General features: G+C 57.5%; 2 protein-coding genes across 2 annotated transcripts; one reads left to right on the forward strand and one right to left on the reverse strand.

Annotated features, from left to right (window-relative positions):
- The first annotated feature begins 1757 nt into the window (after nt 1-1757).
- Nucleotides 1758-17755, forward strand: HK3 (hexokinase 3). The gene is made up of 19 exons (XM_057728343.1): nt 1758-1834; nt 4977-5097; nt 7742-7904; nt 8099-8253; nt 8339-8458; nt 8549-8644; nt 9539-9638; nt 9719-9902; nt 10391-10546; nt 10698-10931; nt 11284-11579; nt 11690-11829; nt 11908-12027; nt 14366-14461; nt 14635-14734; nt 16571-16754; nt 16844-16999; nt 17159-17392; nt 17479-17755. The coding sequence occupies exons 2-19, from the start codon at nt 5002-5004 to the stop codon at nt 17621-17623; spliced, it is 2775 nt and encodes a 924-aa protein (XP_057584326.1). The 5' UTR covers nt 1758-1834; nt 4977-5001; the 3' UTR covers nt 17624-17755.
- A 1007-nt stretch (nt 17756-18762) lies between these two features.
- On the reverse strand, nt 18763-21625 carry LOC130840026 (netrin receptor UNC5A-like). Its single transcript, XM_057715068.1, has 8 exons — nt 21454-21625; nt 21312-21399; nt 20910-21078; nt 20529-20762; nt 20250-20399; nt 20004-20168; nt 19193-19371; nt 18763-18958 (listed from the first exon to the last, which is right to left on the reverse strand). The coding sequence occupies exons 1-8, from the start codon at nt 21623-21625 to the stop codon at nt 18793-18795; spliced, it is 1323 nt and encodes a 440-aa protein (XP_057571051.1). The 3' UTR covers nt 18763-18792.
- Nucleotides 21626-23610: the final 1985 nt, after the last annotated feature.

The raw sequence follows: 23610 nt of genomic DNA on the forward strand, positions 1-23610 counted from the left end.
GCTGATCCCTGCTGTGCTTCTGCTACAGTCAGGGCTGTCATAGTTGTTCACAGACCTCAAGCCCAGGCTGCCTCCTGCCTCCAGAGGCCCTGACACTGCCTAGGGTGCCAGGACCCCTGCTGCTAGGGAGATAAACCTCAGATGTCCAGAAACAGATAAAGAGCTCTGGCTTTGCATGTCAGGGTGTATCCTCACCCTGGTTCAGGAGACTGCCAACTGGCTGTCAGCGTGAATCACAGCTGGGCCTTTCACATTCACTTCCTGTTTTCCCAAGGAAACAAAGTTGAGAGACTGGAGCCCCAGGCTAGGCAGGATGATGGCCACTCTCTCCTCCCCACCCGGATTCCCAGTTCCCCTGCCTCAGAGCCTCCATGCCTGGTTGCTGCATAGTGAACTGTGCATGAGGGCTGATGTCCACCATGTTTCCAGGCCCAGTCATGCCCAAACTGATTCAAGAGCCGTCATCCGTGGTCTCCATGCTGGTGTCGTGGGGAGGCCTGGTAGTGCTTATGGTTGATGGTAGAGTTCCTGTGGATGAAGTAGCCTGAAGGTTTAGAGTATGTGCTCACCAATTTGCCTGAAAGGAAAATCAATACAGTATGTCTCGTTTCCTACCGTGGTGGGTATCTTAGTCCATTTGGGCTGCTATTAAAAAGTGCCACAGACTGAGTGGCTTATAAACAATAGAAATGTATTTCTCACAGTTCTGGAGACTGGATGTGTGAGGTCATGGTGCCAGCATGGTCAGGTGAAGGCCCTCTTCCAGGTTGCAGGCTGCCAACTTCTTGTATCCTCACATGGCAGAAGAGAGCTCTCTGGGGCTTCTGATGAGGGGCACTAATCCCATTCATTAGGGCTCCACCCTTATGACCTAATCATCTCCCAAAGATCCCACTTCCATCACCTTGGGCATTAAGTTTTCAATATAAGAACTGGGGGGTGGGGGGGGCGGGGGCGGGGAGGACAGCAAAAATATTTAGACTACAGCAGTGGGTACAGTAATACCCCAGCTTTCTGTACATTCAAGAAGACTAGTTCCGGGGAAACCGGCTTGGTGGCCAACAGCTCCACTGCAGCTTGAGATTCCTCTTCCCCTTCTAGTAGAGAAGCCCCATGGTGTGGACCTACTCTTCCCCCTTGGCCTTAGACTAAAGATGGAACTCCGCAGTCTGGCTGCCTCCTCTTCCACCATGAATCCTCACCTGCACGTGTCCTCTTGAGGTCTGTGGAGCTGCACCCTAACTCAATGAAGGTGCCTTGTGCGCCATGATTTTGTACATGCTCTTCTCTGTCAAGGACATAGTGCCACGCTTCCTTCAGGGCTCAGCTTCCTCAACTTCTGCTGCCCACTCTGGGGCAGAGTTAGTCTCTTCCTCTTGTCCTCCCACATTGCCTCTTGTTTGTTTAATAAGTCCTTACACATTTTGGGAAATTGTCCATTGGACTGCATATTTCTCAGGCTAGCCTCCTCTAGGTCCTTTCCAGGGGTGAGCCACCGCCTGAGAACTCAGAGTGTTTGTATGGAGCTCCCAGCATTGCAGAGGGCATATCCCAGGGTCCTTGACCCAGTTCAGGACTCCCAAATTCCTGTAGCAATCTTGCTGAAGTTTGCACCATGGCTCTGCCTTACCCAGCCTCCTCTTACGGCAGATTCAGAAGGAAGTGCACCTTCCTGAATTAGCTATTGTCTAGTGAGAGGGTGGGGCTTGGTGACATTATAACTCAGATCATTCATGAGTTTCACTTTTGAGTGCAAACCGGGTCAGTGGGATGCCTAATATTGAAAGAGAAGAGCCCAGATCTAAGGAGAGTGACCAACTTCTGCTTCTCTCAGGTAAGATCCCTCCCCTAATTCCTGCCTGCCTCAGCTCTAGCCCCTTACCCTCATCATCTCTCCTGCTTAGTCCATCCTAGATTAGTGGAGCCTGGAAAGATTAAATTGGCTGCTCCTTGATAGTGGTTCCTACGCTCGGCAGAGGTCCTGGGATACCTTTCAGAAGGAAGGCTCTTTCCATGTATCTGATTCAGCTGAATTAAGCCAAGAGGCCCACAGTTATTCAAACGTGTGTAGACCATGGGCTGGGTTCTGGGGATCCAGTGATAGGGGAGACATGTCCCTCCCCACAGGGACTCTCAGCTGGAAGAGACAGAAATGAACACATTTGCCTGGAGTGTGAATACTGGGGTTCCTTGGAGGAAGCTTCACAGTCTCTGGCATGTAAAAATGCTGAATAAATGTTGAATGGAAAAAGAAATAAGTGAATGAATGAATGAGCTAGCAGGGCCTTGAAAGGAGAGTGAAATCTCACCGTGTGTGTAGCCCTAGACCCTTCCCAAAGGTAATTGCCTCAGTTACCCCATTTAATCCCAAAAACAGTTTTCTAACATGTGGAACATACGTTTGGCAGATTTGACAGAAACCGAGTGTAGGTATATGTGACTTTGGAGAGATTTGTGGAAAACTGATTTCTTAGTTTTCTGAATAAGAAAAAACTCCCCACCTCTCAATTTTTCAAAGCTGTACCAGCACCTGCCTGTGTCAAGCCCGGTGCTGGGCATTGAAGAAGCAGAGATGCCTCAGACACAGCAATTCCAGGGAAGGCTCTGGATGAAAGCTGGACAGCAGGAGACAGAGCAAAGCTCCCAGTCCATGTGGCTGCAATATGAAGGGGAGTAGCAAGAGAGGAAGCTTGGGCTGGGGACAGTGTGAAGCCCTGCAATGCCACAGAAAGGCATCGGGGAGTTTTTTTTTCCTGCAACAGAGGCCATCACAATGTGAAGGTCTACTTCCTTTTTTGAGGGGAGATAGAGCTGGGGAATGACACAATAAAACCTGTTTTTGCACAGTCACTCTGGTGACATGTTTGGTGTGGGTGGGGTGGGGGAGGTGGACACACAGAAGCAAGAGTATCAATTGAGAGGCTGTTGGAATAGTCAAATGGGTGGAAGGTCTAGGACAGTGACTGTGGGAACTGGGAGGTGGGGACACACAGGGGAGCTCTTTCAGCCTGAGAACTGATTGCTAGAGGAAGTGAGGATCAGGGATTTGTAGAGGCAACGTGAATGCCTCCTGCCAAGGTGAAGGACAGAAGAATTTTGTGGGGAAAAGTGAAGGAGAAAGCGAACATGGCCTTGACCGTTGAGTTTGAGAAGCCCTCTACAGCATCCAGAGATGCTAACAGACCATTGGAACTTGGGATTTGGCTCAGGACAGGGGTAGATGTGGGAACCTTCACACAGGTTGTAATCAGACCTTGGAGATGAGTGAGACAAAGGCGAAGTGTGGAGAAGAAGGCTATGTCCAGAGGCGTGGGAGCCCCATGGTTTAAGAGGAGAGGAGCGAAGGAGTTATTGACGAAGACTATGAGAGACTCAGGAAGGAGGCCCAGGAAAGACTGCCTGTCGCAGCCGAGGGAGAAGAGAATTTTGCAGTGAAGAGAATTCTCATGGCTTTCCATGCCTGAGAGAGGGCAAAAGCCTGGGGACTGAGGAAAAGGCTGGGATTGGGCAGTCAGGAGCTCATAGGTGATCTTGGGGAGGGCAAATTCATGGACAGGATGGGAGTGGCAGGAGGGGAGGGGTTGCAGAGGTGGGAAGGTAATTTTCCTGAAGTTTTGCTGTTGCAGGAGGAGAGGTGGAATAATTCAGTAGCCAGTTGCCTCCTGCCCATCTTGGGCCCTCCACTGCCTTTCCCTTTTTCACCCCTGAAGGGCACCTGGGTCACTGAAGGCTCCTTTGGAAACTTCCTGGTCCGCATTTTATTCATATGCAGATGGAAAAAAATTAGGCCTTGAGATGGAGAGACGTGGTGTGGCTGCTTTGTCAGGAGTTGCATCCTCAGCTTTGCGCACAGGCCTCTTTCAGCTCAGCATCCCCCCACCTTCCAAAACCCACCCTGATGTTTGTATTGCCCATTGCAATTCCCAAAGCATTTTCCCTGTTGTTACTCGATTCAGTTCTTGTGAAGGTAGATATTATGTTCCCCTGTTTTGTATAGATGAAGAGACTGAAATGCAAAGAAGTCATGCATGATTTGCCCAAAGCAGTGGCACCAGTGGAACCCCTTTCTGAAGCATAGGTCCACCCCATCCACATCTCTCTTCAGCATGAAATTCACACCCCTTAACTTGGCATGAAGATGCCAAGCCAGCCTGCTTGCTTCTCTAGCAGGCCTTCGGACCCTGCTTACCTCACACCCTTTGCTCCAAACCTCTAGCACATCCCTGAACTCCCAAGTGCAGCAGCAAGTCCATCTCTTGCACTGCCTGTGTCAATCATACTGTGATTATTGGTAAAGCTGTAAGGTCCCTGAGGGTGTGTCCCAGGGCTGCTTCATCTGTAGCCCAGCATGTGGCACACTAGGCATTAGGGACTGGCAAATGGGAGTGAATGGCATTCGGATTAGAAATCAGCCTTCCCGGTGCTCTTTTGTTGTATATACTCTGGAAAATGAGGCCTTCTGGTTGTTTACTAAAGGATGTTTGATGGTCAGAGATTCTGAGCTCTGCCCACATCTTCCTTCCTGGTCCCCTTCAGAAGGAAGAAAGTTAAAGGTGTGCCTTACATGCAGAGGATGGACTGGAGGACACGGGGTTGGTGGTGGGGAGGTGGTGGCGAATGGGAAGCTGGGATGAAGTGAGAGAGTAGCATAGACATATATACACTACCTATTGTAAAATAGATAGCCAGTGGGAAATTGCTGTATAACAAAGGGAGACCAACTCGATGATGGGTGATGCCTTAGTGGGCCAGGACAGGGAGGGTGGGGGGGAGTCGCGGGAGGGAGGGGATACGGGGATATGTGTATAAATACAGCTGATTCACTTTGGTGTACCTCAAAAGCTGGTACAAGAGTGTAAAGCAATTATATTCCAATAAAGAGCTTAAAAAAAAAAAAGGTGTGCCTCACAGCCTCCGAGCTTCCTCACAGCCTGTGGAGTACATGGTTCACCCGCACTATCCCTCTTCTCCCATAGGAGGCCACCCCCACCGTGGAACCACATGGACTCCATGGGGACTCTAGGGTTGCAGCAACGGGAAGGAGCCCCTGGCTGCCCCCAGGAAGGCTTGCCCTACCCCTCAAACAGCTCTGAGCTGGTAAGTTCAGTATTGGGTTCCCGTCTCATGCCTGTTCGAGGCCGTCAAGGGCAGCAGCAGCAGATGCCGTGGGAACCCTGGCCCACACCCGTGCAGCCCTTTCCAGTTTACTCAGCCTTTCGTATCTGATCTAGTAGCTTTCTCCTTCAAGGCTCCACCTCACTGCGAGGTGGGGGTGATCTCCTCATTTTTCAGCAGAGGAAGAGGGGCTTAGAAATGTGACGTGCCTTGAGTTTAAGGCATGACAGGAGCTTGAGCCGAGGTGTTTCAACTCCAAACATACTGCTTTTGCCACCTTGTGACACAGGCACCGCCCCTGCCCAGAGTGGGTTGTCTCAGTCTAGAAAGGACCCTCTGGTAGAGTTTTTCTGGTAGAAAGCTGTGTTCTCAATGCCCTTCCCTTTCCCACTTCTCTAGTTATTCTTGCACGACTCTCTCGCCTCAAAACGGCCACTGCAGTCAGGCACACAGAGAGGATGGACGAGCTGCACTCAACTTGGAGGCTATTGTGCAGCAAGGTCCATATGCCTCAAGTTAGCTCAGAGTTTCTCTTTTTTCTGTCATCTTGACCAAGATTTAGAAGCCCTTGCCAACCACACCCTTGAGCAGGAAACACTTGAGTAAGTCATTTCATTTGTCTCTGTTTCCTCATCAGTGAAATGGAGGGAAATAACGTCTAACCCTCCCACCCCTGGAGGATTAAGTTGGCTAACGGGCAATGAGGACCTGCACACAATGAGGAGGCATCCATGGGCTCTTGAATCGTTTCCTGCAGTTTCTTTAGTTTTCCGGCCCATTCTGACAACTGCTGGATTTGGCCCGTTGGCCAAACTGTGGGGGCATCACCCCTCACTGCATTTCATGCTGCCCCTTGTCCAACCTCTGCCCCAGCCCCTGCTGTAAACATTTCCTCTGTGCACGGCCCGTAGCTGGGCCACAGAAGGGAGCAATGACTGTGCCACAGTGCCAGCCTGCCAGGGCTTGCTGTGAGGCCTGCCACCATCTCCTCTCACGCTGCGCCACTCTCTCCTGAGACTCCTGCGAGGGTCCCACACCCACCCTGCCGGCTCTGTTGCACACACCTGCAGTTTAAAGACAATTCTCTTCAGCTCTGGGGGAACTTCACGTGGATGCTAAATTTCCTGAGACCTCCGGCCCCCCTCAGCACTGCAGGCCTCAACCTCAGCTCCCCTTCTCACGATGATCTAAGCACCACGTGTGGACGGAGCCCAGCCCAGCAGAGCCCCTTCCTGGTCCCTTCCCTCAGGACTCGTTGTCACCAGCGGGGGCATGGAGTCAGGCCCCCCAGGCTGGTTGTACCCTGTGCTCTGAGGAAAGGAAGGGAACCCATGTCCTGTAGGCCAGCCACTGTCTCACCCCTTCACACCTATTGTCTTCTCAGTCCTCACAACATCTCTGAGAAGTGGGTGCTATTTTGTTCCTGCGGACAGAGGAGGAAACCAGCTCAGAGAGATGAGGTGATGGGCCCAGACTGACCGACACAGCAAGTTGGTCAAAGGATCCAGCAGTGAAGCCACATCCAATCCACTCTTCCTCTAACGCTCGTCTCCTCACTCTCCTGGCTGAGGTCTATCCTCATGCTTCTTGGGGGAGGTCGAGGAGAGACTCCAGTAGCTTTTCCTGCCTGGTCGCCCCCTCTTCACTCTGATCTACCCCTGGCCCAGCCTTTCCCCAAATCCATCCCCTTGTTAAGAAGAAAATCCTTTTGTGTTCTTCCCCCATATCTTCAAATGGCTCATTCCCTTCCTTCATTTAGGTCACCTCTGCAGGGAGACTTTCTCTGACCAATACCCAAAAATACCTCTTCCTCCCCTTGTCACTCCTACATTTCTAGTTCTGCCTTTCTTTTCCACCATTACTACCAGAACCATATTATATGGTTTTGGGCTTACTTTCTGCCCCCTCCACTGGAATCTGAGTTCCGCAAGAGTAGACTCAGCTGGTTGTGCAGTGTATGGTGTTCAGAGTAGCGCTGGGTACGTATTAGGGGCTCCGTCAATGTCTGCGGGAAGGATGGCCAACTGCAGGAGGCCTGTCCTGCACGATGTGGCCCCCAGACTCACCTGGGCTGGGCTTGCTCGGGATCCAGAGGGGAGTGTATCGGAAGAGGGAAGCCCCCGAACCTGAAGTGCACCCACACCTTGGTTCACTCATTGCTCATCCAAGAACACCTCACAGAGCGGCTCTGCTCTGGGCACAGGGGAACCAGAGCAAATCAGTGGTGGGGTGACAGGGGAGAGGCCTTGCTAACCCTGGATTCAAAGAAGTAGAGGGGGTCAGAGGGAGCAGACAGGGAGCCATGAGGGAACGGAGCAGGGGGAAGTGGGTGGGTCTTCTCTGCAGAAAGCAGTCTTCTGAGGGGGCAGGAGCGGGTGCAGGCTGTGAGCAGTGAGAAAGCCACGGTGTGTGAGGAGGCGAGGAGCGGGTCTGGGCAGGTGCTGGGGGAGCAGCAAGGCTCAAGCAGGTCTCAGGCCAGCCCCCGGGGAAGCCGACCGAGGGGTGATGGTCGGAGCTTGGGAGGGGAGGCACGAGCTGGGCCAGGATGGCCCTGTCCTGGTTGGAGCTGGGGAGCGTGGCTAGGTCCACAGGGCTCCTGACCAGATGTCGGCCTGTTTCTCCTCAGGTCCAGGAGTGCCTGCAGCAGTTCAAGGTGACAGGGGCACAGCTGCGGCAGATCCAAACCAGCCTCCTGGGCTCCATGGAGCAGGCACTGAGGGGGCAGGCCAGCCCTGCCCCTGCTGTCCGGATGCTGCCCACATATGTGGGGTCTATTCCACATGGCACTGGTGGGTGGCATAGATTAAGATGGGTGGCCAGGCCTGCGGAGAGGGTTCTGATCTGGGGGAGGGTGGCGTTCCTTACCGCTTTCTCCAGCTCCAAGGTCCCTTGATGAGACTTCACAGGCCCTGGGAATGTTTCTGGGAGGAAGAGGGCTTGGTCTTACCAGCTGCATGCCTTTCTGTGACCTGCTTGCCCGCAGAACAAGGAGACTTTGTGGTGCTGGAGCTGGGGGCCACAGGGGCCTCGCTGCGTATTCTATGGGTGTCCCTGATGGGCACTGAGGGGCACACGATGGAGCCCCAGAGCCAGGAGTTTGTGATCCCCCAAGAGGTGATGCTGGGTCCTGGTCAGCAGGTGAGCACTCACTGCACAAGCTCTGGGTGCGGCTGGGCATCTGGGGATCCAGTGGGCAGAGCTAAGCCCCCAACCCATCCCACAGCTCTTTGACTTTGCCGCCCGCTGCCTGTCTGAGTTCCTGGATGCACTCCCCGTGGGCAATCAGCGTCTGCAGCTTGGGTTCAACTTCTCCTTCCCTTGTCACCAGACAGGTCTGGACAAGGTGAGGTGGAGTGGCTACGGGGACAGTGGGTGGAGGGGCTGCAGCCCCAGGAAGGTCATTGGAGGATTGACCTGACTTTTCTGCCTCCAGAGCAGCCTCATTTCCTGGACCAAAGGCTTTAGGTGCAGTGGTGTGGAAGGCCAGGATGTGGTCCAGTTGCTACGAGACGCCATCCAGAGGCAGGGAGTGAGTAGAGGCAGGGGAGCAGGGAGGGCTGCCCATGTGGGCCTGGGCCTGGCATATGTAGGTGAGCCTATGCTCCCGGGAGGGCTTGCTTTCCTTTCCTGTTTATATCCTTTGTCCACTTAACCCTCGGGTAAATGCTGCTACAATTCCCATTTTATAGGTAAGGAGACTGAGGCTAAGAAAGGTCAAATAGATGTTCAGGACTATAGGGGGAAACAAAGATGAGAAGACTTGACCCTGTCCTCAAGGACCTCATAAGTCTAGTGGAGAAACCATTCCAATAAAAGATTGTCCCTGTTGAGAAGGTGGTTCCGATGACTCTGGGCGCACAGGGAAGTGAGCACCATGACTTGAGCAGAGACTCAGAGGAGAAGTTTGCCAGGTGCATAAGCTGGGGCTGGGGAGGAAGGTCTAATTTCAGAGAAGGGCATATTCAGAAGTCTGGATGCCTGAGAAAGGCCACTCTGGATCTGTGTGGACTAACCGCCATGGAGCTGTGTGAGTAGCTGGAAGTCGGGGCTGAGAGGAGCAGGCTTGGGGAGCCAGGCCAGGACCAGGGTGGGCAAGCGAGGTGCCTACAGCACAGCCTTCAAGGTGACAGGCTTGCTCACGCTTGTCCTGTCCCATGGGGAGCACTGGTGTTCTGGAAGTGATGGCTGAGGCTAAGAGCCCCTGAGACTTCCAGGGCCTGACTTGTGGGCAGAGGAGCCAAGGGGCAGGGATGGGATGCGAGAAAAATGCTCTATAGGGTGGGAGGGCCTAGAGCATATGTGACACAGATGTGTGGGGCATGCAGACATGCATTTCAGGGACTCTGAGTGTCTCCATCAAAGCCAGGGCCCTAGCCCTGCCTGTCCCCCAGGTTCCCCCACCTCTGTCCTCTCCGTTGTCCAGGCCTACAACATTGATGTGGTTGCCGTGGTGAATGACACAGTGGGCACCATGATGGGCTGCGAGCCAGGCCTTGGGCCGTGTGAAGTTGGGCTGGTTGTAGGTGAGCCACGGGCATTTGTGATGGTGGACGGGGGGCCTGGATGCCTGGTGGGCAGGCCCTGAAGGGGTTGTCTCTGCCAGACACTGGCACCAACGCGTGTTACATGGAGGAGGCACGGCATGTGGCAGTGCTGGACGAGGACCGGGGCCGCATCTGCATCAGCGTCGAGTGGGGCTCCTTCAGTGATGACGGGGCCCTGGGGCCAGTGCTCACCATCTTTGACCGCACCCTGGACCACGAGTCCCTGAATCCGGGTGCCCAGAGGTGACCTAACCTTCTGCTCTATCCCCTGTCACTGCTTTGTTCCCCTCCCACTCTGCTGTCCTTGTACTCTAACCCTTAGGTCTCTCCCTCTGGCTTGCTCCCTGGGTCTCCAGGAGGGTGGGGGTGGGGGTGGGGGCCCTGGCCAGGCTCAAGGTTCTAGAATGCAGAGTTTTTAACCCTTGGCCCTCTCTTATTCCTGACTCTGGCCAGCCCTGACAGGGGTTGGGGGTGGGAGTAGCCAAGCAAAGATTCTCCTACCCTCCTTGGGTTCTTCCACCTTCCAGGAGCCCTCTTGAACCTAAAATAATCCAGAGGGGGCAGTGGAGTCTGGGTAAACACCCAGCCGTCTCCTAGCAGGCCGTTTGCTTCTGGACCCTTCAGTCAGGGACCGCAAAGAAAATGACCCCTCTTTGGGAGTTCTTGGAGGTGGGGCCAGGTGGGCTAAGGGCTTAGGAAAGGCTCCATCCAGCCACCCTTCCTGCCTGTAGGTTTGAGAAGATGATTGGGGGCCTGTACCTGGGTGAGCTGGTGCGGCTGGTGCTGGTTCACCTGGCCCAGCGCGGGGTCCTCTTTGGCGGCTACACGTCCCCTGCCCTGCTAAGCCAAGGCGGCATCCTCCTGGAACATGTGGCCGAGATGGAGGGGTGAGTGCGGGGGGCGAGTGGGCTGCGCCAAAGGGATTCTTGGCTTGGGAGTGGGGAGGATGCCCTCTCCCTGAGGTGGCCATGGAGCTTTGGTGGGGGCAGGGAGCTTCTGGGCTACTTGAGCCCCAAAGAAGCACCCTGTCCCCGCCAGTCCCTCTGCTGGGGCAGCCCGTGTGCACGCTGTCCTGCAGGACCTGGGCCTGAACCCGAGGGCCTCAGATACCGAGTTCGTGCAGCACGTGTGCGCGGCTGTGTGCACGCGGGCTGCCCAGCTCTGTGCCGCTGCCCTGGCTGCTGTCCTCTCCCGCCTCCGGCACAGCCGGGAGCAGCAGACCCTTCACATCGCTGTGGCCACTGGAGGCCGCGTGTTTGCGCGACACCCCAGGTATTGGGAATACAGGTGCCCCTGTGTGAGCGCACAGGAGGAACGGTGTGGGTGCGTGATACACACCCACCGGGCCCTCTGGTGGCGTGGGTGCCAGGCGGCGGGAGGAAGGGCACCCAAGCAGAGTGAGGCCAGGGGTTCGGGGAGGCCAGCAGAGGTCGGAGAAGAGAAAGAGGCTTCTCTTGGGAGTGCAAGGGAGGGGGCGCTGGGGGCCCTGGGCGTATGGTTGGTGCACAGATGGGTTTAGAATTGACTTGACGTGAGGGAGCCCAGGGCTTCAGCAAGACCAGGGGGTCAGGGCCAGGTGCCGGGCCAGGTTCCAAGCCAGGTTGCACGGCATGCGTCTGTGTAGGTTCCTCAGCGCCCTGCAGGAGACAGTGATGCTCCTGGCTCCTGAATGTGACGTCTCCTTCATCCCCTCTGTGGACGGGGGTGGCCGGGGGGTGGCGATGGTGACTGCTGTGGCTGCCCGCCTGGCTGCCCACCGGCGCCTGCTGGAGGAGACCCTGGCACCATTCCGTGTGACCCGTGAGCAGCTGGCAGCAGTGCAAGCACAGATGCGAGAGGCCATGGCCAAGGGGCTCCAAGGGGAAGCCTCCTCCCTCCGCATGCTGCCCACGTACGTGCGGGCCACACCTGATGGCAGTGGTAAGGACTTGGCCTGAATGTGTGGCTGGGACGTGGGCTCCTGGGGGTCACAGCATGTGTGGCAGTGGGGCCTCCAGCTCTGTCCTGGCACTGGGGTCTCTGCCCCACAGAGCGTGGGGACTTCCTGGCCTTGGACCTGGGGGGCACCAACTTCCGGGTCCTCCTGGTGCGTGTGACCACTGGAGGTGTGCAGATAACCAACCAGGTCTACTCCATCCCGGAGTGTGTGGCCCAGGGCTCTGGACAGCAGGTACCCGCAACCTGGAGCTGATGTCAGGGGGTGGGGAAGGGCCGGGTGGCACATTCCCTGACTTGCTCCCCCCCTCAGCTCTTTGACCACATTGTGGACTGCATCGTGGACTTCCAGCAGAAGCAAGGCCTGAGTGGGCAGAGCCTCCCCCTGGGTTTCACCTTCTCCTTCCCGTGCAGGCAGCTCGGCCTGGACCAGGTGAGACAGAGGGAGGGCCGGGGGAAGCCATCCTCAGGGGCTTTCCACCAACATACTCTTCTTGGAGTATGCTGGAGTGGGCAGGAAGCCTGGAGAGGCCTTCCCAGGCTGGGGAGAGGGCTGGGTGGAGGCAGTGCCGGGCTGGGCCTTCACCCAGCCCCAGTTTCCCCAGATGTGGTGTGGCCAGATGGGTGGGATGCGGTGAAATGGCCTGGAATCCAGGGCCAGGAAAGGGCGTGGGATGCAGGAGAACATGGTTACCCCTGGGGGCTGCCAGTGGGCAGGAGTGTGGAGCCAGGCTTAGGTCTGGGCACGTGGGAGCAGTGCGGGCTGAGGTCGGGACTGACCGGAGCACACACTGACTGCCACCCCCACGGCACTGTTGTACTGGCCGAGGGGATCTGCGGGGAGCAGAGTTTGTTCTGTCTCTCAAAGGGGCTTGTGGCTGCCCTCTCTCCCGTTCCCGGCCTGCTGGTGTCCTTCTCAGGGCCTGGCTTGGGGTTGGCAGAGGGGCAGGCACAGGTCTAGACACAGCACTCACTGACCACATGCCTCCACGCGTCCTTCATCAGGAATGCTAGACTTTTCATGCACACACCCAGGGCTTGCTGTGGAGACAGCCCCTCCCGACCTTTGATCCAAGCTCCCAGGAATCTCCTCCTCAACACCCACCACTTCTGCGGAAAAGCTCCTGTGATGATGAGCTTGCTGGCCCTGGAGATGCCCAGCAGGTTCTTCCACACCTGCACTCTGCCTGCTCTCCTCCCAGCAGCCTTCCTGTGGTGTTCACCCCCCCTCTGCTCCCCCTCTGACCGCGCGGAGCCCGGCCTCTGTGCTCAGCTCTCCTTGGGATCGTGCCATCGGCAGGGTCTCTCTGCCGGCCTGCTCCTTGCACTTCTGGTGCCTTTTGACTCTTCCCTGTAAGGTGTGAGGAGCAGGAGGGACTCTGTGTGCAAAAGCACGCTTGCAGGAAGCACGGTCCTGTTAGTGTTCTGTAACAGAACTTGATGTCTGTGTGGAGCCCACATTCTTTTCAGGGGTGAAAACTTAATGTTAATCAATTCAGGGACCCCCTCATCCGGGGAGGGGCCCCTCCTTTGCTGTGTGGAGTGTGCCGACAAGCTGGGACACTGGGGGGACGTCTAGGCCCCAGCTATTTGGACTCTGCCTCTTTCTCTCTTGGGTCTTGACACCTCCCTTGACACGTTTCCTTCCCCTCCATGGGGAGGGAGAGAAGAGGCTGCCTCTGTTCTCAGATTCTCCAAATCGCTCTGTCTCCTCCCCTCCCCCAAGGGGGCATGCCCAGGGTGCAGGGCCTAGGACACCTTTCTCAGGAAGCCCTCCGGAACCTGGCTCTGACTCCTGCCGGCCTCACCTTCCCCAGACCAGGGGGTCTTTCCCTTGGCTGGGAGCGGGGAAAGCTTGCTGTTACACATCATCTGACTCTTCCTCTCATTCACTCTCTCTCTCTCGTTTCTTTTGAGACAGTGAGCACAGAACAGTCTAGCTGTGGTCGTTTGGGGAAAGGAATAAAAGAAAATATTATCACTGGGGGAAATGTCAGTTAGTATTTCTACAGTCTCCTGCCCTGAACATCCCCAGACCTGCCCTCCATGTGTCTACTCTGGGCAGAGCAGTCATTTCCTCCTGACGGTGTTGGAATAGCTCCTCCGCACCCCCCTCAGAGGAAGCACAAAGGAAAGAACAGTCCTAAGTTCAGCCAGCCCCCGTTACGTCCACAACTTAAGGCCAGTTTCTCACAGTCAATTGTCTTGTCCCCTCGTGTCCTGCCCAGGTGTCTGGTTTCTGGCTTTTTTATTCATCCCTCACTCGTATCTGGGACGTGCGTGTGAATCTCCCATTGACATGGCTCTGTCCCCACTCTGAGAATTCCTTGCTCTCAAGTGGCTCTTGCTAGTTCTTTCTGAAAGAGCAGACTCTGCTGTCCTTCGGACCGCGGAGCCTTCTCTGTCCTTCCCTCTCTCACACACAGCACTCACTTTACCAACTCTGTTCACTCCTAACCTAATTACAAAGGGCCATTCCTTCTGGGCAGATGTCTTAAAACGGCCAGACCCTTAGACCATCTGAGCATTCTGGCACTAAAAATAGAAGACGTAGATTGGATGGTTATTAATAGCTTTCTTGACTCTGGAAGCCTCCTGGGGAGTTGGGAGGGGGCAGAGGGCAAGGCCCTTAACTGTATGACAGAGTAGGCACAGAATTCTACTTGGGGAGGGCATCACATACTGCATCCTGACGGGACTCAGGCTTTGGGGAGGCAGAATGAGATTCCAAGGGGCCTCTATCTTCCTGCCTCCCCTTGGTCCCACCCCAGGGCATCCTCCTGAACTGGACAAAGGGTTTCAATGCATCTGGCTGCGAGGGCCAAGACGTCGTGGGTCTGCTGCGGGAAGCCATCAGGCGCAGAGAGGTTAGGAGCCTGCCTCCAGGGGTGCTTTGGTGCAACAGGCCTCCAAGGGAGCAAAGGTTCCCCTGCTGCCTGATGGGGTGGGAGGGCCCTCTACAGTAGAGACCTCTGGGTCCAGTGCTGGTTGCTGTGACGACCACGTTGCCCAGCAACTAGCAGCATCCTTTTGTGTGCAGGCAGTGGAGCTGAATGTGATTGCCATTGTCAATGACACGGTGGGGACCATGATGTCCTGTGGCTACGAGGACCCCCACTGCGAGGTCGGCCTCATCGTCGGTGAGGAGGGCCCTGCTCTTTGGTGCCCCTACTGCCTGATGCTAACTTACTGACTCCTGATTCCTCAGGTCGGACGTTCCTTGGCCTTGGAGCTATGGCATCATTCCTACCTGACCCAATGGGGCCTGGAACACTCTATTGGGCTGAGAGTCTGGAGCTTGGGTGTCTGGCCCAGCTCAGCTACTGACTCACAGTCACTTACGCTCTCTGACCCTCAGTTTGCCCATGTGTAAAATGAATGTGAGCTCTGGAGTCATACAGGTTTGGGTGCAAATACTAACTCTGCCACTTCTACCTGTATGACCTAGGGCAAATCACCACAGCCTCAGTTTCCTCACCTCTAAGGTGGAGATAATAATAATGCCTGTCTTAAGGGGGTATGAGGATGAAATGAGAGGGGACAAAGTATAGCATGATGCCTGGATCATGGCACACACAGTATTTGGAACTGGGTGGGACCCCAGGGATGGGGGTGTGCAGAGAATGAGGTGAGATGGTCCTTTGAGTAGTCCAAGATTCTAAGTCTTTTTCAAAGAAAATATGTTTTATTTGGCTGCGCTGGGTCTTAGTTGCAGCATGCGGGATCTTTGTTGCGGCATGTGGGATCTGTAGTTGCGGCATGCAGTATCTAGTTCCCTGACCAGGGATGGAACCTGGGCCCCCTGCATTGGGAGCACGCAGTCTTAACCACGGGACCACCAGGGAAGTCCCCAAGTCTCTGTTAAGCACCTCTCCTGTGGCCAGTTGGGGGCTGGATGAAGGGACAGGAAGACACATAAAGAAGGGGAAAATATCTGCCTTCTCGGAACTGACTGTCCCGCGGGGGTTGAGTCCAGAAGAGTACGTGGCCATCAGAGAGAGCTGATCTGACTCTAAATGCCAGAGCGATGAGGCCGAGATCAGAAAGGAAAGGGACCCAACATGAGTGAGACTTGAAATGAAAGCCTTGCAAAAAGGGATTTGGCTAGATGGGAAGGAGGGCTCCCATAGCTCCGTGGCCATCCGTCTCTCAGAGCAGGAGGTATGTGGCAGCCTTGCAGGAGACTGGGGACTTCTTGAACATAGTGCCTGGCACTGAGAGGTGTTTGGGAGAGGTGGGCCCAGACTGCTGTGTGAATAAACAACTGGGTGGAGGAATTCCAGGGGCCAACACACACCTGCCTAGAGCTGACCGTGTGTTGGGGGGAGGAGAGAAAAGCCTTTATCCAGGGTATGCCTTGTGTCTGTAAGCTTCTTAACTTCAAGGTCAAATCCAACCATCATTTCCTCTCTGTAGCTTTTCCTGACTTTCTAGGCAGGAAGACTCACCTGCACTTGGGTGTTCCATGATGCTCCTCTTTGCACTTCTATTTGGGCACACACAGGAAGTGTCAGAGCTGGCTGCGCATTGCTCAGCCTCTGGCCACTGTGGGGCTCCTTGTGTCTCTCTTTTATGTCCCTGGTTCCAGGCCCAGCACCTGCTATTTGACTAAAGACCTGGAAGGCCAGTCCAGGAAGGCATGGGCCTCTCACCTGTGTGACAGTGGGGGCTGTCACACATCCCCCAGGGGAATGCCATGACTAACGGGCATTTAGAGAGCACCCTGGGGTAGCATGGGAGATGCTCTGATGGTGGTGTTGGTAGGGAAAGTAGTGGAGCCCCAGGGGACGTGATGGTGGCAGGGTCTGTAGAAGGGACGTGAGGAAGGATGGGGGACCCGGCCCTGGGGCAAGCCAATGAGCACAGAGAGAGGGAGAGGGAGGAAACGAGGCCAGCTTTTGCCATCTCCGTGGGAAGGGCTCAGCGGGATCTTGTCTGTATCGGTAAACGGCTCCCACCCCATCTGGCCTCTGCAGGAACTGGCACCAATGCCTGCTACATGGAGGAGCTCCAGAATGTGGCAAGCGTGCCCGGGGATTCAGGCCACATGTGCATCAACATGGAGTGGGGTGCCTTTGGGGACGACGGCTCTCTCAGCATGCTCAGCACCCGTTTTGATGCAAGTGTGGACCAGGCATCCATCAACCCCGGCAAGCAGAGGTGTGGGTTGGGCTGGGCACGTGTGATGTGGCTGCTGGTGGCACGGGGCTGGGGCCTCCCGCCCTGTGTGCACACACACTTTCACGCAGGTTTGAGAAGATGATCAGTGGCATGTACCTGGGGGAGATTGTCCGCCACATCCTCTTGCATTTGACCAGCCTTGGAGTTCTCTTCCGGGGACAGCAGACCCAGCTCCTTCAGACCAGGGGCATCTTCAAGACCAAGTTTCTCTCTGAGATTGAAAGGTGCTGAGGCCTGCCTCATCTCCCTCCACCTCCCAAAGGACTCTATCATTGGGTGGAATGCTGGTGGGAGGGAGGTCCCCCCAGAGGACGGCAAAGACATGAGAGGGGGCACTCACGCAGGGTCCTGCCTCTCTGCGCTCTATTCCCTCCTGTCCCCAGTGACAGCCTGGCCCTGAGGCAGGTCCGAGCCATCCTGGAGGATCTGGGCCTGCCCCTGACCGCAGATGATACGCTGATGGTCCTGGAGGTGTGCCAGGCCGTGTCCCAGAGGGCCGCCCGGCTTTGTGGGGCAGGTGTGGCTGCCGTGGTGGAGAAGATCCGTGAGAACCGGGGCCTGGAAGAGCTGAGCGTGTCCGTGGGGGTGGATGGGACCCTCTACAAGCTGCACCCTCAGTGAGTCTGGGTACCAGCCTGGACGGGGGGCATGGGCAGATGGGGCCCGGCTGACCTGGGCTCACCTCGGCCTCTCCCCCTCACAGCTTCTCCAGCATGGTGGCAGCCACGGTGCGGGAGCTGGCCCCTCGCTGTGAGGTCACCTTCCTGCAATCGGAGGACGGGTCCGGCAAAGGTGCGGCCCTGGTCACTGCTGTTGCCTGCCGCCTTGCCCAGATGACCCATGTCTGAAGAAGTCTCCAGCAACCAGCTTTGTTGGACCAGGGCTGGGACCCCATCTGTCCCCCAGCCAGGTCCAGACACCCAGGACTTCCAGAACAGCCACGTGTGACCCCTCCATGGCCACTGGCCCGGACCCCTAGCTCTGCCCGAGAGAAGTAGCACTTGGGTTAGCAATATATATATATAATTTATTTACATTCACGTCCGCTAAAATCCCTACGTGCCCTGGCGGCCGGGCAAGGCTGTGTACATAAGGCCAAGTGTAAGTGCATGAATGCACTTAATACAGAGTCAGGGCACAAGCTTCACACGACAGGCCCCACGCGGGGGCACCGGCAGCCCCAGGAACGGGCACACCACGGCTCGCACACTTGCCATTGTCCAGCCCGGGACTCCCGTTGCATATTCACACGCCTCGTTGGGCAGGGCTCCTCGCGGCTGGGGGCAGGGGTGAGGGGGGTGGGATAGGAGAGGAGCCTTTGGGTGTCCCTGGGTGGGTGGGAGAAGGGCAGCATATGAGAGGCAGATGTGGACTGACACCGGGCGCGAGAGACGTGAGCGGCCCCCAGGTGTACGGCATGAGATGCGTGTGTGGGGGATGCATGTGACAGGAGCACACGGGACATGCGTGGGCACAGGCCCGTGTGGCGGTTGTGTGCCGGAATCCAGGGGCCGCCCCCTGTTCAGCTGTGGCCCTCAGTCCCACCCGCTTGGAGCCGGGCCCCTCAGATGCGCCCCTACCCAGCAGGCACAGAAATGTTTGCATAAGGTCCAGCTCAGGCAGGAGCTCGGGGGCCACGTCCCAAGCCCATCGTGTGCGTGCGTGCCCGCGTGTATGCGGCCCCCTGGCTGGGGCAGGACGAGAGGTAGCATCACACGCACATACACCCACACGGATGGGCGGGGCCCAGCCCGGGCTCCAGGCACTGTCCACCCTGGGCCCCGGGGGCCGGGGCAGAGTCGGAGCAGGTGGCAGTGCCAGCCTGGCCAGGCAGGCCGTGGAGGGGAGGGAGTGCGGGCAGGGTCTGAAGGGCCAGTGTGAAGGGACAGCGTCCGCCAGGAGGGGGCCTGTCCGCGCAGCTCTCCCCGGTGGTGGGGAAGGGCCTTGTCTGGCTTCTGCCCGTCCCTGGCGGGTGCCAAAGCTGGTGAGAGTGTAGGCGTGGTGGGCCTGGCCGGCCTCAGCACTCGGCCTCCGACACGGTGAAGAGGCCAGCATCTGGCTGGCCAAGTCCGGCCACTGCGGCAGCCAGCTGGCTGAGGTTGCCGTTGGGGAAGTGCCGCGCCTCCCACAGGTTGAGGATCATGGCTGTGGGGCTGGGCTTGGAGGCAAAGAAGCTGAGATGGCTGCAGAAGGGAGGGGAGACGGTCAGTGGCCTGGCTTCACCCAGCTGCTGCCTGCGCCCTCCTAGCCTACCCAAGGACAGGGCCTCCCCTCACTCAGCCAAGGGGCTGCCCTAGCTGCTGCTGGCTGGAGCCCAAGGCCCCACAGTGTGTCCTGTCCACCCACCCCCCGTCCTCCCCACCCAGGTTGGACTGTAGGTGGCCTTCACAGCCTCTCCCTGCCCACCCCCTACCCACCTGTCCAGGTGGAGTTTCTGGGCCAGAGTCCGCCAGTCGGCACCCCGGCTACAGGGTGGGTCCAGGCTGGTAATGATCTTCTGGCGAATGAGGAAGGGGATCTTGAAGGCACTGGGGCCCACGAGGGCTGGAAGCCCCCCTTCACTCTCCAAGGCCAGCAGCTCAGCGAATCTGGTGTCCTGGGAGTGGGGAGGGGTAGAGGTACCTGTTAGAACTCGCCAAGCCCAGTCCGCTGCCACCTCATGCTGGGAGAGTGCTTGGACCACCCCAGGGCATGGGCACAGCGTGGGCACTGTTGCTTCCCAGGCACCCCTGGAGGGCCAGGGCCCTGTCACTGGAGCGTGGAGATGCAGCGACCTGCCCAGTCACACAGCCATCGAGCAGAGGAGACTTCTGACCTCACTCTCCTTCCCTCCACATCACTCCTCCCTAGGTCACCTCTGCCAGCCTGTCCTGACCAGCAGAACTCTGCACGTCACTCAGAACTGACTGCTGCCCTCTCATGCCTCTCTCCTCCACACTCAGTTCCCTCACTGCTGCCTAACTTCCACTCATCTTTCCAGGCCCGTACAAGTCCCTTCTCAGGGAAGCCCTCCGGGCCCCCAGGCCAGCTCCCCCTCCCCCTCTCCCTCCCTGTCCTGCTGCTCCCACATCCTCCTCTGCAGGTCTAACAGCACCTGTCTGCATCCACATGCGCATCTGCATGTCCCTCCCTGGGAGACATGGAAGAAACTGCCAAGTGGTTGCTAGGAGGCGGGCTTGGTGGCAGGGTGGCCCCAGTGGGGGGGCACATTATGGCAGTGCTGCCCACCTTGGTGATGTTGAAGTTGACTTGGAAGCTCTGCCCGTCGCCCTCCACCTGCCACACCCACACCTTGCAGGCCAGGTCGCTGGTGCTGGGGCTGACGCGCTCCAAGGTGAAGGTGCAGCGCAGGTACTGCTGTGTGCCGTTCCAGATGTGATAGAAGGGGATCTCCTGGGGGCGGGGGGGTGACAGGCGGCATCAGGCGTGCCCAGCTCAGGTGTGCCCAGCCTCAAGCACCTTGAGCGCCCTCACCTGGTAGCTGACGAGGAGCTTGCTCTTCCACAGGGAGCTGGGCACGTCGTGGATGGACAGGCGCAAGTTGTGGTAACTGTCCTTGAAGTGCAGGACGCGAGGCTCCTGGATCAGCTGTCCTCCCAGCTGCTTCTCCAGCTGCACCACCTCCTGCAGTGCCCCAGGCGTTAGCCAGGCCTGGGGGCTGGCAGGGCCCCTCTCTACTGCCCCCTTCCCAGGGCCAGGGGCGGTCAGCCCTCAGTGCCTGCTCCGTGGGGCAGGGTGGGGGTGGGAGGGTACCTTGAGCGCGTCCTGGGTGTCATGCAGGCAGTAGACTCGGATGTTGTACTCGAGGGAGGTGCAGGCCACGGGGGCAAAGAGGAGCAGCTTGAGGCGCTTGGCCGCGGCCACGCTGAGGGCCTCTCCCACCAGGGCAAATCGGCCCAACTGCTCGGTGAACACAAAGCAGGCGCCGGCCTCCAGCTGGCAGTAGTAGAGGTGGGAGGGCGCCTCCTCGCCCAGGTGCAGCACGTCCTGCAGGCAGGGCCCGATTGGTCAGCTCTCGGCCAACCGCAGCCCTGGGGGGGGGCCGGGGCCGGGGCGGGGGCGTGGCTCCAGGGCCAGGCCGGAAGCCGGGGTCCCCAGCGAGCTCCGGGCGGCGGGGGGCGGCTCGGGGCTCACCTCCCAGCTGCCTTCGCAGGACTGCTTTTTGAGGCGCAGGCTCCAGCTGTCGGGGCTGGGCTCCCCACAGTGGTCCATGGCGAGGATGACGGGCCGGGTGAGCAGGACCCCGGGGGGCCCGCAGCTAACGACAGGACTCAGCAGGGTCTGACAGCCGGCTAGGGGCAACCTCAAGTGGGGAAATACGGGGGGGAGGGGAAGGGCGTCAGTGGGCCGTCCTGGGGACCAGGGCTCAGGGGCTGCCGAGCTGGGTGGAGCCAGGAGCCCCTCGACCCCCGCCCTCCCTCAGGCCAGGCCAGGCCAGGCCAGACCCGGCCCAACAACGGGTTGGGCAGGGGCGTCACAGGGACAGCAGGCGGGGCAGGACCCACCCAGTCCCAGCGGCGGGGCCCATGCCCACACCTCACATCCTCCGGCTTGTGCAGCGTGAGGTAAACCTCGTAGATCTTTCCTCGGGGTATGGCGTCCGGGGGGATGAGGAGGCTGATGCCTGTGAGAGCGGGGAAATGGCCGGGCTTACCAGGGCTGCAAAGACACCACACACCCCGCTCCGCCAGCCCCTCTCTGAGCGTCCCTCTGAGGACTGACTGGTGCCAGCCTGGCCTGGGAGCAGAGGTGCCGCTGGGACTGCCAGGCTGGCCCGCCACCCCCACCGGCATGCAGCTGGGTCCGGGAGACACCAAGCGTGGCTGAGGGAACTCGGGCGGGAAACCCATGCCTACTTAGTCTGCGCACAGAAGACTTTGGAACTGCCAGGTATGCTGCACCTACCTGCCCTGTCACCCACTTAAAACCTTCCCTGCCTCCAGGGTGAAGCCCAGCTCCTTGGCCTGGTGTTTTCAGGCCTTGGCCTTGGGGCCTAGCCTGTGCTGCGTGCTTGGCTGTTCTGGAGCCACCACCCTAAGTGTGCCTCTGAGTGCTCCACCCTCCTGTCCTGCTCAAGCTGCCCCCCTCTCCCTCGGCTTGGCCACCTCTGGGTGGGCAGCCCACCTCTGGTGACTTTGCTCCCTGCTGGGCACTGGCCCCCTGCAGGTGGGCAGCGGCCTTGAACAACCTTGCCCACGTTGGTAGCCCTCCCTAGTCTGGGTGTCATTGCACACACGTCCTGTCTGGCTGATTCACCTTTGTCCCAGCATCTTGCAGGGGCAGCATCAGAAAGCATCTGCTGGGGGAGAGGTGGTTCCAAGGGAGAGGCAGGGGGCAGGACACAGTGAGGACAGGGGTTGGGGAGTTGCCATCTGGGGATGGCAAGGAGTGGTCCTTCCCCCACTTTCCTGCCCTTTTAGAACAGGGAGTCCCTACATCAGGAGGGACCTTGGAGGCTTGTGACAGGAAGGGGGAAAGAAATTCTCTGGCTATCCCACCAAGTCCAAAGGCATATGCATGCAGACTTCCCTGGTGGCACAGTGGTTAAGAATCTGCCCGCCAATGCAAGGGACATGGGTTTGATCCCTGGTCCGGGAAGATCCCACATGCTGAGGAGCAACTAAGCCTGTGAGCTACCACTGCTGAGCCCACACACCACAACTCCTGAAGCCTGCACGCCTAGAGCCCGTGCTCCGCAACAAGAGAGGCCACCACAACGACAAGCCTGTGTACCACAGTGAAGAGTACCCCCACTCGCCACAACTAGAGAAAGCCCGTGCTCAGCCTAAATTAATAAATAATAAATAATAAATAAATAAATATGATGATGCTCCCAGGGAGTTCATTCAAACCTTCTTTAAAATAAAGCAAAACCAACAAACAATAAAACCCCAAAGCCAAAGCCATATGCATTCTCTCCAGAGCGGCAGCTCTGAGGTAGGGTGGCTGGAATATCACTACTTCCCAGCAACTGACGCCCAGGAGAGAGAGGGAAACCGGGGTGGCGTATTTGTAGCTACGGCTCCCTTCACTAGCTTGTGCTGCCTCCTGGTACTGGCTGCCAGGGTTTGGTGATAGTCTCAGTGCTCCCCACGTGAGTGCTCTCCGTGGCGGGGTACGCCCACTCAAATACTCATTCAGGGAACACTAATGCTGAGTACTCAGGAAGGTGAAGGAAAACCGTGAGCCCTGCTCTCATGAAGCGCTCAACCCGCGGAGACAGATAAGTGGACGGCAGGAAAGGATGCTGGGGGTTGGGGGAGAGCAGGGAGGAGCACAGCCCACCCACTTTTCTAAGAACTTTCCATGGACCATGTCACCTCAGCATCCCAGCAGCCGCAGGAGGGGGACGTGAGGCTCAGAGAGGGAGCGCTGCCAGACCCGGAGGAGAAGCAGCAGCGAAGCCAGCGGATGGGGGCAGAGAGAGCCAGTGTGCCACGGGCAGCAAGTGTATTTGGACTCATGAGAGCCCCTCGTGGCTGCCATGTGCAGGAGAAGCGTGCATGGGAGGGGAGGACACGGCAACTGGCCACAGGGGATGAGTCCTTGTGGTTTTGTCATGTGGGCTTTTTTTTTCTTTTTTTTTTAAAGAACTTTTATTGAGATACAGTTAACAGACAATAAACAGCATATATTTAGAGTGTACAATTTGGTATCGCAATCTCCCAATTCATCGCCCTCCAGCCCTCCCCGCTTTCCCCACTTGGTGTCTATATGTTGGTTCTCTACATCTGTGTCTCTATTTCTGCCTTGCATTTCCTCTTTCATAGTTGTTAGCATTTGGCTTATGTATTGAGGTCCTCCTATATTGGGTGCATATATATTTATAATTGTT

Source organism: Hippopotamus amphibius, chromosome 1 (genome assembly GCF_030028045.1).
Source record: "Hippopotamus amphibius kiboko isolate mHipAmp2 chromosome 1, mHipAmp2.hap2, whole genome shotgun sequence".
Classification (NCBI taxonomy): domain Eukaryota; kingdom Metazoa; phylum Chordata; class Mammalia; order Artiodactyla; family Hippopotamidae; genus Hippopotamus; species Hippopotamus amphibius.